This window comes from Electrophorus electricus, chromosome 18, assembly GCF_013358815.1.
Source record: "Electrophorus electricus isolate fEleEle1 chromosome 18, fEleEle1.pri, whole genome shotgun sequence".
Taxonomy (NCBI): Eukaryota; Metazoa; Chordata; class Actinopteri; order Gymnotiformes; family Gymnotidae; genus Electrophorus; species Electrophorus electricus.
Genome location: NC_049552.1, coordinates 3,996,677 through 4,009,973, shown reverse-complemented (window position 1 = coordinate 4,009,973; position 13,297 = coordinate 3,996,677). Strand labels below are relative to the sequence as shown.

Genomic DNA, 13,297 nt, shown 5'->3' with positions numbered 1-13,297 from the left:
GAACTAGGAGTGTATTTATCCACACAGTACTAAAACCTATATTATAATCAGTATGTGCCCATGAAGTAAACAACTCCGCTGTCTCTTCACAGCCAGACTAGGATGTCAGTGGATGTGCTGTGCTGCTCTGATCAGTGTCACCCAGGTAATCTGGTTTTCACTGACATCCTGTCTTTAGAACAGCCCAGATTTAGAATCTGAACGTACACACTGCCACTCTCTCCAGTGCCCCTCCCACCACCACACACACACACACACACACACACACACCACAGTGACCATGTTTAGACACGCCTTTCATCTTTAAAATAACATCTAAACCCAAGTGCTTCGTATGTGACAATCGTAGATTTTGTCCAGAAGTCAAGGAGATGGCACTTTTAAATATTTAAATGTAATTTAAATGAAAACTGAATCAATAATAAAAAAGCACACGTGCCCACAAATGACTTTATAAATTGTATTATAAAATTATACAATTATTGTAAATCGCTGCATAGATACAACAGAACATGTTAAAACCATAATCAAAATGATAGGAATATCATTGGACATTAAAAACAATTAAACCATTCGTATGAGAAGGGAAGAAAGGAAAAGTGTGGATCGTCCTACCTGTGGGATTGAGGAACAGAGAGACAAACCTTCAACAGTACAGTTCTGAGATTACAGCCTTCTGCGCCACCCCACTGTGTCTGAACGGGGTCATCACCCACATGCTGGAGCTACTTCAATCCACACACACGCACGCGCAACAAACCGGGAGCATATTCGCACAGACTAGCTGTCACTGCCTGGAGCTGATCCCGCTTTCTGATTGGCTGGATGCAGTAACTGTGATGTGTTCAGGGTCAGAGACTCCCGCTCTCTCTAACCTACATGCGAGTCGTCCAAACAAAGCCTGGATTTCCTCTGCCACAGGAACCAAACCATCACATTGCCATGGTGATGACCTGCTTGTGGGCTCAGCGATTTCCAGTTAGGCTTGTTGAGAATCACTCACTGATCACACAAAACAAGGATGGATAGTTAGGAGGCCAGTTTTCGCTCTAATTGTAGACAATAACACGCACAAGGAATATGAACCCTATTGTGTGTGTGTGTGTGTCTGTATTTATACTCCCGCGTGTGTACAGTGCATAAAATTACACGTTAGATGGACGGCTCCAAGGTTTTACACAAATCCAAAGGTATTCAGAATCAACAGTCCCTGTCTCCAAGAACTGAATGTGACAAATTACTGTAAAAAATAAATAAAGTAACCATTTAAAAATAAAAAGATAAAAATTGTAAAAATTCACACCATCTTGTATGTAAAAGCATGCAGCTGATTCAAGTCCCCAAACATGTAGGTCACCCAGCAGCGACGCGCACACAATCCACACCCAGACACGCCTTCATATCCAGGGCACAGCCTGGGCATGATCTTTCTCTACATGTGAATACGTCCTTCGTATCTCAGCACCCATAACTTCCAATCACTGCTGATCTGACTTTTGCCATATTAGATGCTCGTGTCTTACACTGTGCTTATCGTTAAGACTTTTCTCACATCTGAGTAATGTCTCATACTCCTGTGTCGGTCAGTTGTTTATACATTGTGCTGTATGTGTGCTGCAAACCTGTGAATCAACCAAAGTCTTCCCTACGTGTACCCCCTACGGATACCCCACACAAAACACACCCCTACACCGGAGATAACCAACAACTGGCTGAGTGATGTGCCAAACATAACACTACACACTACCCAGACCCCCCTTCCTGGGGAAATGAACTACCCCCTACACAGTATTAAGTACCATACAAGTACTATATAGTCAAGCGTTACGGCCGAACAGGCCGGCAAGCGCGTCAGGGCGGAAAACGCCGGCCGCGCGAGGTGCGGCACTGCACAATTTACACGGGGAGACAGGGAGCACGAGAGAGGTCTGGGTGGAGGGGGTGCAGCGGGTGGAGGGGGTGCAGCGGGTGGAGGGGGCAGGCCATGGCTGGTGGGAGGAGCTTCTTCACATGCTAGTGGAACTCTCTGGTGAACACTGGAGCTGCTTCTCCATGACGTACCGCAGATTCTTATATCTAAAAGGGAAGAGGATGAGCAAGAGAGAGGGAGGAGCAGAGGAAAAGAAAGTGGGGGGGGGATGAAGGGAAAGAGAGAGAGAATACAGAGATGAGTTATGGTTCTATCAGCATTTGCCTGTGTGTCTGCAGCCCGGGTCTTGACGTCACCCACCTGCGTCTGAGCTTTTGAACTTCCCTGTCCTCTTCCTCTTTCAGTTTGGTAATGAAACTCTGCAGCACAGGCATCTCAAACTTAATGTACTGCGCCACCTGTTGGAATGGAGGACATCTGCAGTCAATTATTTCTTATTTACTCTAACCAAAAAAATAATCACACACACACACACAAAGCAAATACTCACATCATACGTAACCTCTTCTCCAAGGTCCTGTTCCATAAGGAAAATTCTGCAGACTTGTTCACATGGACCCTGAAGTATCTTCAGCAGCAGTGGGTGATCAGAACTCCTGAGCTGAACGCGTTCTAAAACACACACGCACACGATTATTATTAAGTATTTCATTTTATTTACACACAAACCAGAAGATGAATGTACTTGCACAGATGTACTACAAACAACCAGATTAGAAACAAATCTTTGGTATCTGCATCACTCTACTTTGCCCACCAGTTATTACGATTTATTTCATTTTATTACAGTTTTCTAGTTTTCAGTACTGAAACTAATAGCAAGGGAGGCTGACCTCCGCTGGCGTGGACGATGTAGAGGGCAAAGTCATCGGGGCTGTTTTCGATCTTAAACTTGTTGAGCAGCACACGCAGCACCTGTGGCGTCGTCATGCAGCTGTTGATCCGGACGTTGGTGACCGAGCCGTAGGCTGGAGTGAACACTGCCGTCTAGAGCAGGGGGACCAGGAGGGCGGGGCAAGAAAGACATGAGGGTGAAAGGGGGTGGAGACAGACAGAGGTGAGGAACAGATAAGAGGCAGAGAGAGAGAGAGAGAGAGAGAGAGAGAGTTTGATGGGCATGGCATAGCCTGAGGATGAAATATTGCCTTGTTCAAGTGTGTGAGGCCCAGACACGCCCATGCACCTGCACACAGTCAGGCAAACGTGCTCACGCACACGCACACGCACACTTGCTTCTGTGTCACCTTGTGGTTGTAGAAATGACCGTTGATGGAGTATCTGTGCCTTCTGATTCGCCGCTGGTCGCTAGGAGACCGCTTGTTGCCCCGCCTCAGTACACCCGCATCACTTTTGGTCCTCAAGAGCTGAGACGAGGCATCACAGCAGTCTGGAGGGAGAGGTTGAGAGGGGTGGGTGTTGACCTCCACACACCAGCGCCAAAGTCATTTATATACACCACCCTCCCAACCACAGAAACACATCGCTGTTTAATAGTACCAATAGCTTGTGATTCTTAACTATTCATTAAATATAATAAATATTTGTAATGCTTTTTATCATTACTGTTACTGCTGGTGTTACATTATTCTTGTTGTTGTTGGTGGTGGTGGTGCTGGTGTTACTACTACCACTACTTGTACTGAACATGTTCAGCAGAGTTCATTTTAACAAGTAAAGCCATCTGGAACTGGACTGGACTGAGAGACTAGACTGGGTGGAGCTAGGGAAGCATGTGCACAAACAGAAAGCACACCCCCAGTCTGAGACCAACCTTCTTCATCACCCTCCTTCATCATGTTGTTTTCTGATTGGCTGTCAGGGGCTGTCACCTCAATGGAGGGTGGAGCCTGGTTCTGAGTCTCAGCACTACAAGGAACAAGGAGAGGACACAACATGATTCAAGACAAACAGCATCATGCATCTTGTGTCATGGGATACAGGACGTGGATAAATATAGTGCCTATCTGTGACCTATTTATATTCAGTGTCAAAGATATCTGTATTGGAGCCAGCCTTGAACTAGCTGCTTTCAGAGAGAAGATCTGAATGTGAACGGCTGATTTTGTACTTATAATAAACATATAAAAAAAATAATAGTCTTGCATTCGAAAATTCAACTTAGTTATGTACTCAAAAAAACATAATAACATACTTAACATCATACTCATGAAACATGAGACATGAAAATATGTTTCTGAGGAGAATTCATTGTTTTCAGATCAGCATGTACAACTACAAAATTTATGAATTGACTGATTGATTGATTGATTGATCGAGTGATTATAGCAAGCAGGTGAACCAAACAAGCATTCCCTGGTGATTCAACATGTAGAATGTCAACAGCGTGGCTGGAGTTGCCATGGTAACAAATGCAGATAACAGAATGTGGTGTCTGAGTCAGATCAGCTATGGGGGTTTCAAGGCTAGTACAGTTTAGATTGCTGAAGAAAGAGTGTGTGTATTAATGAAACTGAGACTGACTCTCTGAACATGCCTCTTCTGAAATGATAGGAAACATTCAAAATTCCTCCCACAAATGTTTGTTTTTAGTTTTGGAACCTTTTAATAGGACAGTACTAATTACTAACCCTTTGCTATGAAATGTGTGTGGTGGTGAGAGGCTGTCTGTGCGATTGTGGTGTTTATAACCCTGACCTCTGGTTGTCCAAGTTACAGCCTGAGTGCCAGGAGGTGGAGGATGGAGGTGGTTTGATTCGCTCATGGTCGTCCTGCATCTGTAGTCTGATTGGTCGACGCAAACCCCAGGAGATATTCAGAAGCCCCTCCACAATCAACTCACCTTCTTCCTGTGTGTTGAGAACACAGGACACAGCAGGACCCAGTCAGTGGGACACACACACACACACACACACACAGTACTGCTACACAGACACATAAATTGTACCATTAAATCAATATTACAAATAACATAACTCATTTATTCTAGTAATCTCTCTTTAAATAGTAATTTAAGTAACTGTGGATTTTGTCTATAAAACAAATAAATTAGCATAAGTACAGCAAACCCCTAAATCAGCTGAGATCTCACACGCGTGCACATATGCAAGTGCATGTGCACACGCACACATGCCCTTGAGTCACAGACAGCCACTATTTCCCAGAGACTGGTGAATTATTGAGAAGGGATAGTGCAAGTCAAATTGAAGCACATTTCAGACAAAGAAGCCCAATAATGTGTGTGAGAATGTGTGTGTGTGAGAATGTGTACCTCTCTGTGTCTGTACGTATGTGTGTGTGTGTGTGTGTATCTGTGTGAATACATGTGTGTGTGGGTGTGTACGTATGTGCACATACACGTGTGTTTATGTGTGTGTGCGCGCATCTACATATGTGTGTGTGTGTGTGTGTGTGTGTGTGTGTGTACCTCTCTGTGTCTCAGCTGCAGGTTCTGTCCATCATAGTACAGGTTGTAGGTCTTCAGGTAGGAGAGGACGGTGCTTCTACAAACACACACACAGCTCTGATACTTCAGTATGCGTGTGTGTGAGGGTCAGGGCACTTCAGTATGCGTGTGTGTGAGGGTCAGGGCACTTCAGTATGCGTGTGTGTGAGGCTCAGGGCACTTCAGTATGCGTGTGTGTGAGGGTCAGGGCACTTCAGTATGCGCGTGTGTGAGGCTCAGGGCACTTCAGTATGCGCGTGTGTGAGGCTCAGGGCACTTCAGTATGCGCGTGTGTGAGGCTCAGGGCACTTCAGTATGCGCGTGTGTGAGGGTCAGGGCTCTTCAGTATGTGTGTGTATGAGGGTCAGGGCTCTTCAGTATGTGCGTGTGTGAGGGTCAGGGCACTTCAGTATGTGTGTGTGAGGGTCAGGGCTCTTCAGTGTGTGTGTGTGTGTGTGTGTGTGTGTGAGGGTCAGGGCTCTTCAGTATGTGTGTGTGTGTGTGTGTGGGTGTGTGTGAGAGAGAGAGGGTCAGGGTCTTTGCTATTAGCTTACTATCTGTTACACCATGTCTTCAGTTTCAGTGTGTCTGCTGTGTGAGGAGTAGAGGAGGTGCAGAGTGAGTGAGAGTGAGGATTTGGGAGGCGTTGGGATGTTGGTGTGACTCACTTGCTAATGAATTTTTTCTCCCCAACCTGCACTCCATCACTGCTGTCCTCCATTTTAAGCCCAACACAACTGCATTGATGAGGACTAGAGAGAGAGAGAGAGAGAGAGAGAGAGAGAGAGAGAGAGAAGGAGAGAGAGAGAGAGAGAGAGAAGGAGAGAGAGAGAGAGAGAGAGAGAGAGAGAGAAGGAGAGAGAGAGAGAGAGAGAGAGAGAGAAGGAGAGAGAGAGAGAGAGAGAGAGAGAGAGAGAGAGAATGAGAGAGAGAGAGAAAAGCCACATATTTAGTTCCTGTTTCTTAATGTCTCTTCTGAAACCAGGTCAGAGAGACTAGAAGGATATACTGATAAACACAATAAGCAAGCGATCCTCCATGCACTACTTAACACTCCCAGAGGAGTGTACCGTGAAGCACAGATCTGCTCACACAGCACCCACACACACGCACACAGAGCAGACCACACTTGCAGCTGGGAGTATGGGACCAGGATGGCGAACAAGAGATGGGAGGGCCAGCTGAAGGAAGCAGGATATGAGGAGAACAGAAGAGGACAAGGGAGCAGGGACAGTGTTAACACGGGAGAGGCTCAACTTACGTAGGCTTATGAACGCCAGACAGCAGCTCAGTCAATCCATGGACACACACACCCACGCGCACACACCCACGCGTGCACACACCCACGAGCACACACCCACGCGCACACACCCACGGACACACACCCACGGACACACACCCACGGGCGCACACCCACGCGCACACACCCACGGACACACACCCACGGACACACACCCACGCGCACACACCCACGAACACACACCCACGCGCACACACCCACGAACACACACCCACGCGCACACACCCACGGACACACAAGCAGAAACACAAACAGAAAGGCACAAGCACATGGAAATAAACGCAAAGTAAAATGATCCCACAACAGATTACTGGAGAAAAAGTGATGGTGGTTTGGCTGTAGCTTGTCCACTCCCAACTGTTTGAAAAACAGGCACGTACAGGGACACCCACAACCCGGACAGCTGCATATTCTTATGCTTCACCACACAAGACCTATGACTGACACACACACAGACACACACACACACACACACACACACACACTCACACTCACACTCACACACACACAGACACACACACACACTCACACTCACACACACACACACACACACACACACAGACACAGACACAGACACACACAGACACACACACACACACTCACACACACACACACACACATACACACACACACACACACTCACACTCACACACACACACACACACACACACACACACACTCACACTCACACACACAGAGGGACTAGAGGTTCCTCTGGCATGTTGCCAGCAGTGCTACTCATGGTTTCCTTCCTACCCAGCTGACAGGCTACAGAGAAGCTTCTGGAGAGAGAGAGAGAGACATGATGTGGGAGCACAGGTGCAGGGCTACAAAATACCATTTCAAATGTGACTCCTTTCTACATCTGCTCCAACTACCTACCGCTACACCTACCGCTACACCTACCGCTCCATCCACCGCTACACCTACCGCTCCATCCACCGCTACACCTACCGCTACACCCACCGCTACACCTACCGCTACACCCACCGCTACACCTACCGCTACACCCACCGCTACACCTACCGCTCCATCCACCACTACATCAAGTCTCAAAACGTTGCGAGCATTTGTAGGACTCTGAACATTTTAGATTTCACTACACATCATCTATGAAAATCATCTATAATTTTCCACAGTACACAGAGGAACCGATATTTTGAGCTGAGCAGTGATGTCCTGGAGACTGTTATCAGCTCAGATGTAGGTGTTCTCACACACAGACACACAGAAGCCACGTCACCGAGTCTTACCCACGCTTCTCTCTCTCCCCCTCTCTCTCCTTTCTTCTTCCTCCTCAGGAGTAATCCTACGATTTTTATTTTTCCCCCCCGGGCCGAGACGGTGAGGGTTAGCTGAACCTGCCGTGGCGTCCCTTGGGTGAGAACGGCTGTCCGCAGGTCTCTCCGCTCGGCGCTGGCCTGGGCTAGCGGACAGGACTTGGGAAGTGCTCCCACTCGCCACTTCCTCTTCTGCAGCTCATGGAGGAAGCTGAGCCTGCCTGTTTCTACTTAACACTTCCCCAGTGCTACTGCTGCCGGCTCAACTCAGCAGAGTTCTGCTGTCTGTTCCTCCCACTCTCTCCCTCCCTCTCTGTCTCTCTCTCTCACACACACACACACAAACACCCCACATGCACTCAGAAAAGAACAATGAGGCAGCTCGATAAAACATATGCCTATCACACACAAACACACACACCCACACACAAAAACACACCCACATGCACGCATGCACACAAGAGAGTGAGACTCTCCCAAAGGGCTCCCTGTTCCCACAGTTCATGAGCACGGCCACGATGATTATCTTTTCACAAAATGAAATACAATACACTCAGGTTCTTATTAACCCAGGTACCTTTTCACTCTGTTCATTCTTGCGTGTGTGTGTGTGTGTGTGTGTATGTGCGCATGATGTGAGAACTTGTCGAAGTCTCTCACACCCCCTCACGTGTTTCTCACACATCGCTTGCTGCTTGCATTCATGCCATGATGAAATATTCAGAAGCAATCAACCCATCGCTCAGTACAAGTGATTTAATATTTCAGCAGATACACACAGCCCTGCTGAAGCCACAGTCAACCAAGGAGAGCCATTCGTCTGCAATCCAGGTCCAAGCGCCTTGGTCTTCAGATACACCATAGATATGTTTAGTGGGTTCCAAAGTTACAGATTATAGATGACAGGCTTCAAGGCTATCGGTTACAAAATGTGAAGTATTAGACATTACAGAGCGCACACACAGCAGTAACGGCTATACACTGACACTGTGTAGTCCGAAGATGATTGTGAGATATTGCGGGGCGGTGCAAAAAGGGCAGGAGCTGGCCAGCAGGACCCTGAGCTGGCCAACAGGACCCTGAGCTGGCCAACCGGACACTGAGCTGGCCAGCAGGACCCTGAGCTGGCCAATAGGACGCTGAGCTGGCCAGCAGGATGCTGAGCTGGCCAGCAGGATGCTGAGCTGGCCAATAGGACGCTGAGCTGGCCAGCAGGATGCTGAGCTGGCCAATAGGACGCTGAGCTGGCCAGCAGGATGCTGAGCTGGCCAATAGGACGCTACTAAAACAAATGTGCCTGAAAAGTCATATGAAAAAGGTGATGTCTTGATGAAATGGTGGAGTGGAGACTATGCTGTGTAAAAGCACACATCACAAGGCAATGCAGGCAGATCAGCAGACATGCCACTGGCCCCAACTGACCCTGGATCAGACAAAGCTGCTCTGCAGATCAGCAGACATGCGATTCGCTTTCAACTGGCCCTGGATCAGACAAAGCTGCTCTGCAGATCAGCAGAAATGCTATTCGCTTTCAACTGACCCTGGATCAGACAAAGCTGCTCTGCAGATCAGCAGAAATGCTATTCGCTTTCAACTGACCCTGGATCAGACAAAGCTGCTCTGCAGATCAGCAGACATGCGATTCGCTTTCAACTGACCCTGGATCAGACAAAGCTGCTCTGCAGATCAGCAGACATGCGATTCGCTTTCAACTGACCCTGGATCAGAAAAAGCTGCTCTGCAGATCAGCAGACATGCGATTCGCTTTCAACTGACCCTGGATCAGACAAAGCTGCTCTGCAGATCAGCAGAAATGCTATTCGCTTTCAACTGACCCTGGATCAGACAAAGCTGCTCTGCAGATCAGCAGACATGCGATTGGCTTTCAACTGACCCTGCAGCTAGCTTGACATGGCGATTTCCCCCACTCAGAAATAATATTCAGTCATTCCGCAATCCATTCATACTCCCGTTAGTGAACAAGCCCCTAACAATGCCTAAGTGGCAAAGGCACTGTTTTTTCCTCTGCTTAAGATGCTGTCAGAGAGAGATGCAGAGAGCTTAGGTAGAATTAACCCAGTTGAAATGGTTAAGCTAAAATAAAAATATTAACAATACTCTTAGTAATAAAATCAATGTGAATGTTTCCTGTGGTTTAGTGTACAATTCAGCATGCACTTTCAGCTAAATATAATGTATATAAGTAAATAAATAAGTAACAAACATTAAACTATTTCATTTAAATTAAATAAATTTAGCTTGCGTCAAAGCTGTTATTCATGATAATTCATGAAATCATACAAATGTATGGAGCGATGAAAAATTAATGAAGAGTGAACAAAAAAATAAGAAGGTCTACACTATATCCCTGTCCTTATTCAAAAGTTGAAGTTGTAAATGTGTGTGTGTGTGTGTGTATTAAGGGAAAAGGTTAAGTAAATAACATGGGCAAGACACAAACAAGGGAACAGTAGTGAAAATAGTGAACGTGTTTAGAAAGTACGCCCGCATATTTTGGCCGCGTGCTTCATTGCTTCCTCGAGGCATCTGTCCAGGTTTTGTTTTTGTTTTTATCAGTTGGGAACCGTGAAAGACTCCTGAGAGCAAAATCAGTTAGCATGACGCTTGCCCGATAGCTGCTAGTCTCCAACTGACCTCTGCCATTACAAAAAGCAAAGGCAAATGACAGGAACAACGTACTTCCTCATTCAGGACAACGCCGTGCGTTTCGGGAGACGGAGGTTCATCGTCAAGTTCAGTTGGCGTTCGTCTCTGTTCTTAAAAACAAACCACGGTCACACTAAACTTCGGTAAAGCAGCTCTCAGCGGTAATCATTTACACCTTGAAACGAGAAGGGAACCCGCGTTCCGTTGCGAATCGCTGCTGTGCAGATTTGGTAAATCACGCACTTCTGCAGTTATATAACCTCTCCCTCAGCCATCACGTATGCCACGAAGCATATAAAATGTTATGAATAGGATCAGGATTATTTTAATGTACATTCAAACTGCTCCAAGCTGTGCAACACGACGAATCGCATCTGAAATAGATCAAATAGATCACACATTTAAACTTAATTGACGACCACTTTTTCAGAAGCGGTCCACGCGACAATTGCTGGACCCGTAGTCTCGAGAGACGTACACGTGGGGGGCTACCGGAACGGCCTAGGAACCCGTGGGCTCGAGCTCACCCCTGGCTCTAACGGCGGACGTGCACGCACGTACAGTTGCCCAATCACTGTTTTCAACCATTTCACTTGGTCTTTCTCGAGCGTGGTTTGCATACGCGCGGGCGTGTACATAATTTTTCTTCTTTAATCTGCGTGTGGCTAACAAAACGGTTCCTTCCTTGTTTTTAGTATCCTAATCAGTCTTTTCATTCATCCACCCGCAGCTGTTTCTTTCATAAATGGACGCACACCCACAAGTCATAAAGCAGCATCCTCACCACACACACACACACACACACACACACACACACACGCCTTCACTTGGCTATTGTTCAGACTGTCATGACAACCTTGAAAACACTCGCGGACCAACAACGAGCTTTGTCCGGCACTGGCAGAGTTCAGGAGCTTGGCCCCCCGTCCGTCTTCCTTCCCCCTCTTCATGCGTTCAGCAGCTTCCCAAACGCATCTGTTAAAAACGATTTCACCATACACGTCGCGCTCTGAAGATTTGTGAAACACCAGGCACAAACACAAACCCGGCTCCCTCGGTATGTGCAGGCTGGAAAATAGGAATGCCAGATGTGGCAGTTAAATATGATCCCCTGTCTAAGTCAGATTGCAGTTTAATCTTAATACGTTTGCGTGTGTGCTCAGCCGCCCACGACAGTATTTGTTACCATACTAGGTAACAAACTACTACCAGACTAGTCTTTTTTAAATCCAAATGTTGCTGCAGTGAGCTGGCAACCGACTGAGCAAGCCTGTCACTTTCCGTTAGACGACCCTGTCAGCCGTGTCGAGATCGCGGACAGCGAGGAGAAAGCCCTTTTGTAAGCTCGTCGGACACTTATGATGGATTGTCCCTTAGTAAACTTCAGCGTAACGTTACTTTCCCTTGTCTTGTAGTCAGTGTTACGCTTTTCCTAATTAGGCAATACGGACACATTTGAAACAACGTAGCACACGTGGTGTGGTCAGAGAAATGACATGAACAGGGTAATGCAATATATCGATAGATCATATGACATCTCCAACTACCAAGTTTTTTTTCTGGCACGTTCGTAGCCCATCGGACTACGTGCCCACATTACACATCAGTATAAGATACAGGAACAGTGGGATTTGTATGCAGTTTCTCTGCAGGCCCCAAAAGATCTCCGGAGAAACGCACCAAAAAATGGTTTGGCCATTTCAGAAAACCCTTGAACGTCAGCGAACAACTCCACTAAACCCGCTTTACTCACCACGAAGGCAGCCGCCGCCGTGGTCAAACGCAAAAGTCACACGAGCCACGCTCTCGCGCGCAGCCGTTCGCCTCGCGCGTTCTGTCTGCCTTCCGCGAGTGTGCGCTCCGAAGACGGTCCCGAGCGGCTTCGCGTTCCGATCCAAACGCTCCGGTAAGGCGCGCGCTCGATTTTCGCTGGTCCGCGCAACTCGAACAATCGGGTCTCGGGTTGGGGGGTTGGGGGGTTAGGGGGTGGGGGTGGGGGTGGAGGTGGAGGGGGGGCGTGAGCACAAGGAATACCCCATCTGTTGTTTCAGACCTCCGGCCCCAGACCAGCCAACCAGCGCACGCCTTTAACGCCTCCTTTGTCCGCGCTGCCCGTTTTGTTTCAGCGAGGGACGGCAAACGAGGGAATCCCGTACACAATGGCGCTTTGCCTCGCGCAAGGTTGACCCGTCTGGACTCCACATTCCCAGCGAGGTGCAACCCTCACGGGAGCTCGTTTATGGGCTCTTCGTTTTAGGGTTGCGGACTTCTGGACACGCAGCCTGCTCCACGTGGACGCGTGTCACACGTTTGGGTGCAGGGGCCTCGTGTAGCCCGTCGTCGATTGAACTTTACGCGCCTCGCAGACTATTAAGTGGCTCACAGTAAAACGGGTTCAGTTCATTCTGAAGGGTCCCGCGTACAAGCACAGCCAGCACTACTGGTAATGTGGTTAAAGCAGAGCGACACGGCAGCCTCAGACAAAGGGAGAGACGAAAGGGGAGTTCTGCTTCGCAAAGCGAAGCACACTTGTATACAAAATTAGTCGGTTTTTTTATTTTTATTTTTTAATTTTTAATTTTTTTTCCAACAGCGAGGCGGTGCATCAACCCACGTCCCCTTTTGCAGGACAGCTGCTTTAAGAAAGCCCGTGTGCAGCTGTCTTCCGTCCACAACTCTTCATTCTTCATTGTCCCGAATGTTAGCAGTAACGTTTT

At 47.6% G+C, this 13,297-nt stretch overlaps 1 protein-coding gene across 2 annotated transcripts; it reads right to left on the bottom strand.

Annotated features, from left to right (window-relative positions):
- Positions 1–446: 446 nt before the first annotated feature.
- Positions 447–12,526, bottom strand: rassf2a (Ras association domain family member 2a). 2 transcript variants are annotated; one of them, XM_027031757.2, is made up of 10 exons: positions 12,334–12,526; positions 6,002–6,085; positions 5,316–5,391; positions 4,586–4,737; positions 3,702–3,796; positions 3,175–3,317; positions 2,764–2,917; positions 2,421–2,542; positions 2,231–2,328; positions 447–2,076 (listed from the first exon to the last, which is right to left on the bottom strand). In XM_027031757.2, exons 2-10 carry the CDS (start codon positions 6,052–6,054, stop codon positions 2,007–2,009), a joined length of 963 nt encoding a protein of 320 aa, XP_026887558.1. In that variant the 5' UTR covers positions 6,055–6,085; positions 12,334–12,526; the 3' UTR covers positions 447–2,006. The 2 variants fall into 2 exon arrangements, with proteins under 2 accessions (XP_026887558.1, XP_026887557.1); XM_027031756.2 differs by lacking the exon at positions 12,334–12,526 and adding an exon at positions 7,887–8,209.
- Positions 12,527–13,297: the final 771 nt, after the last annotated feature.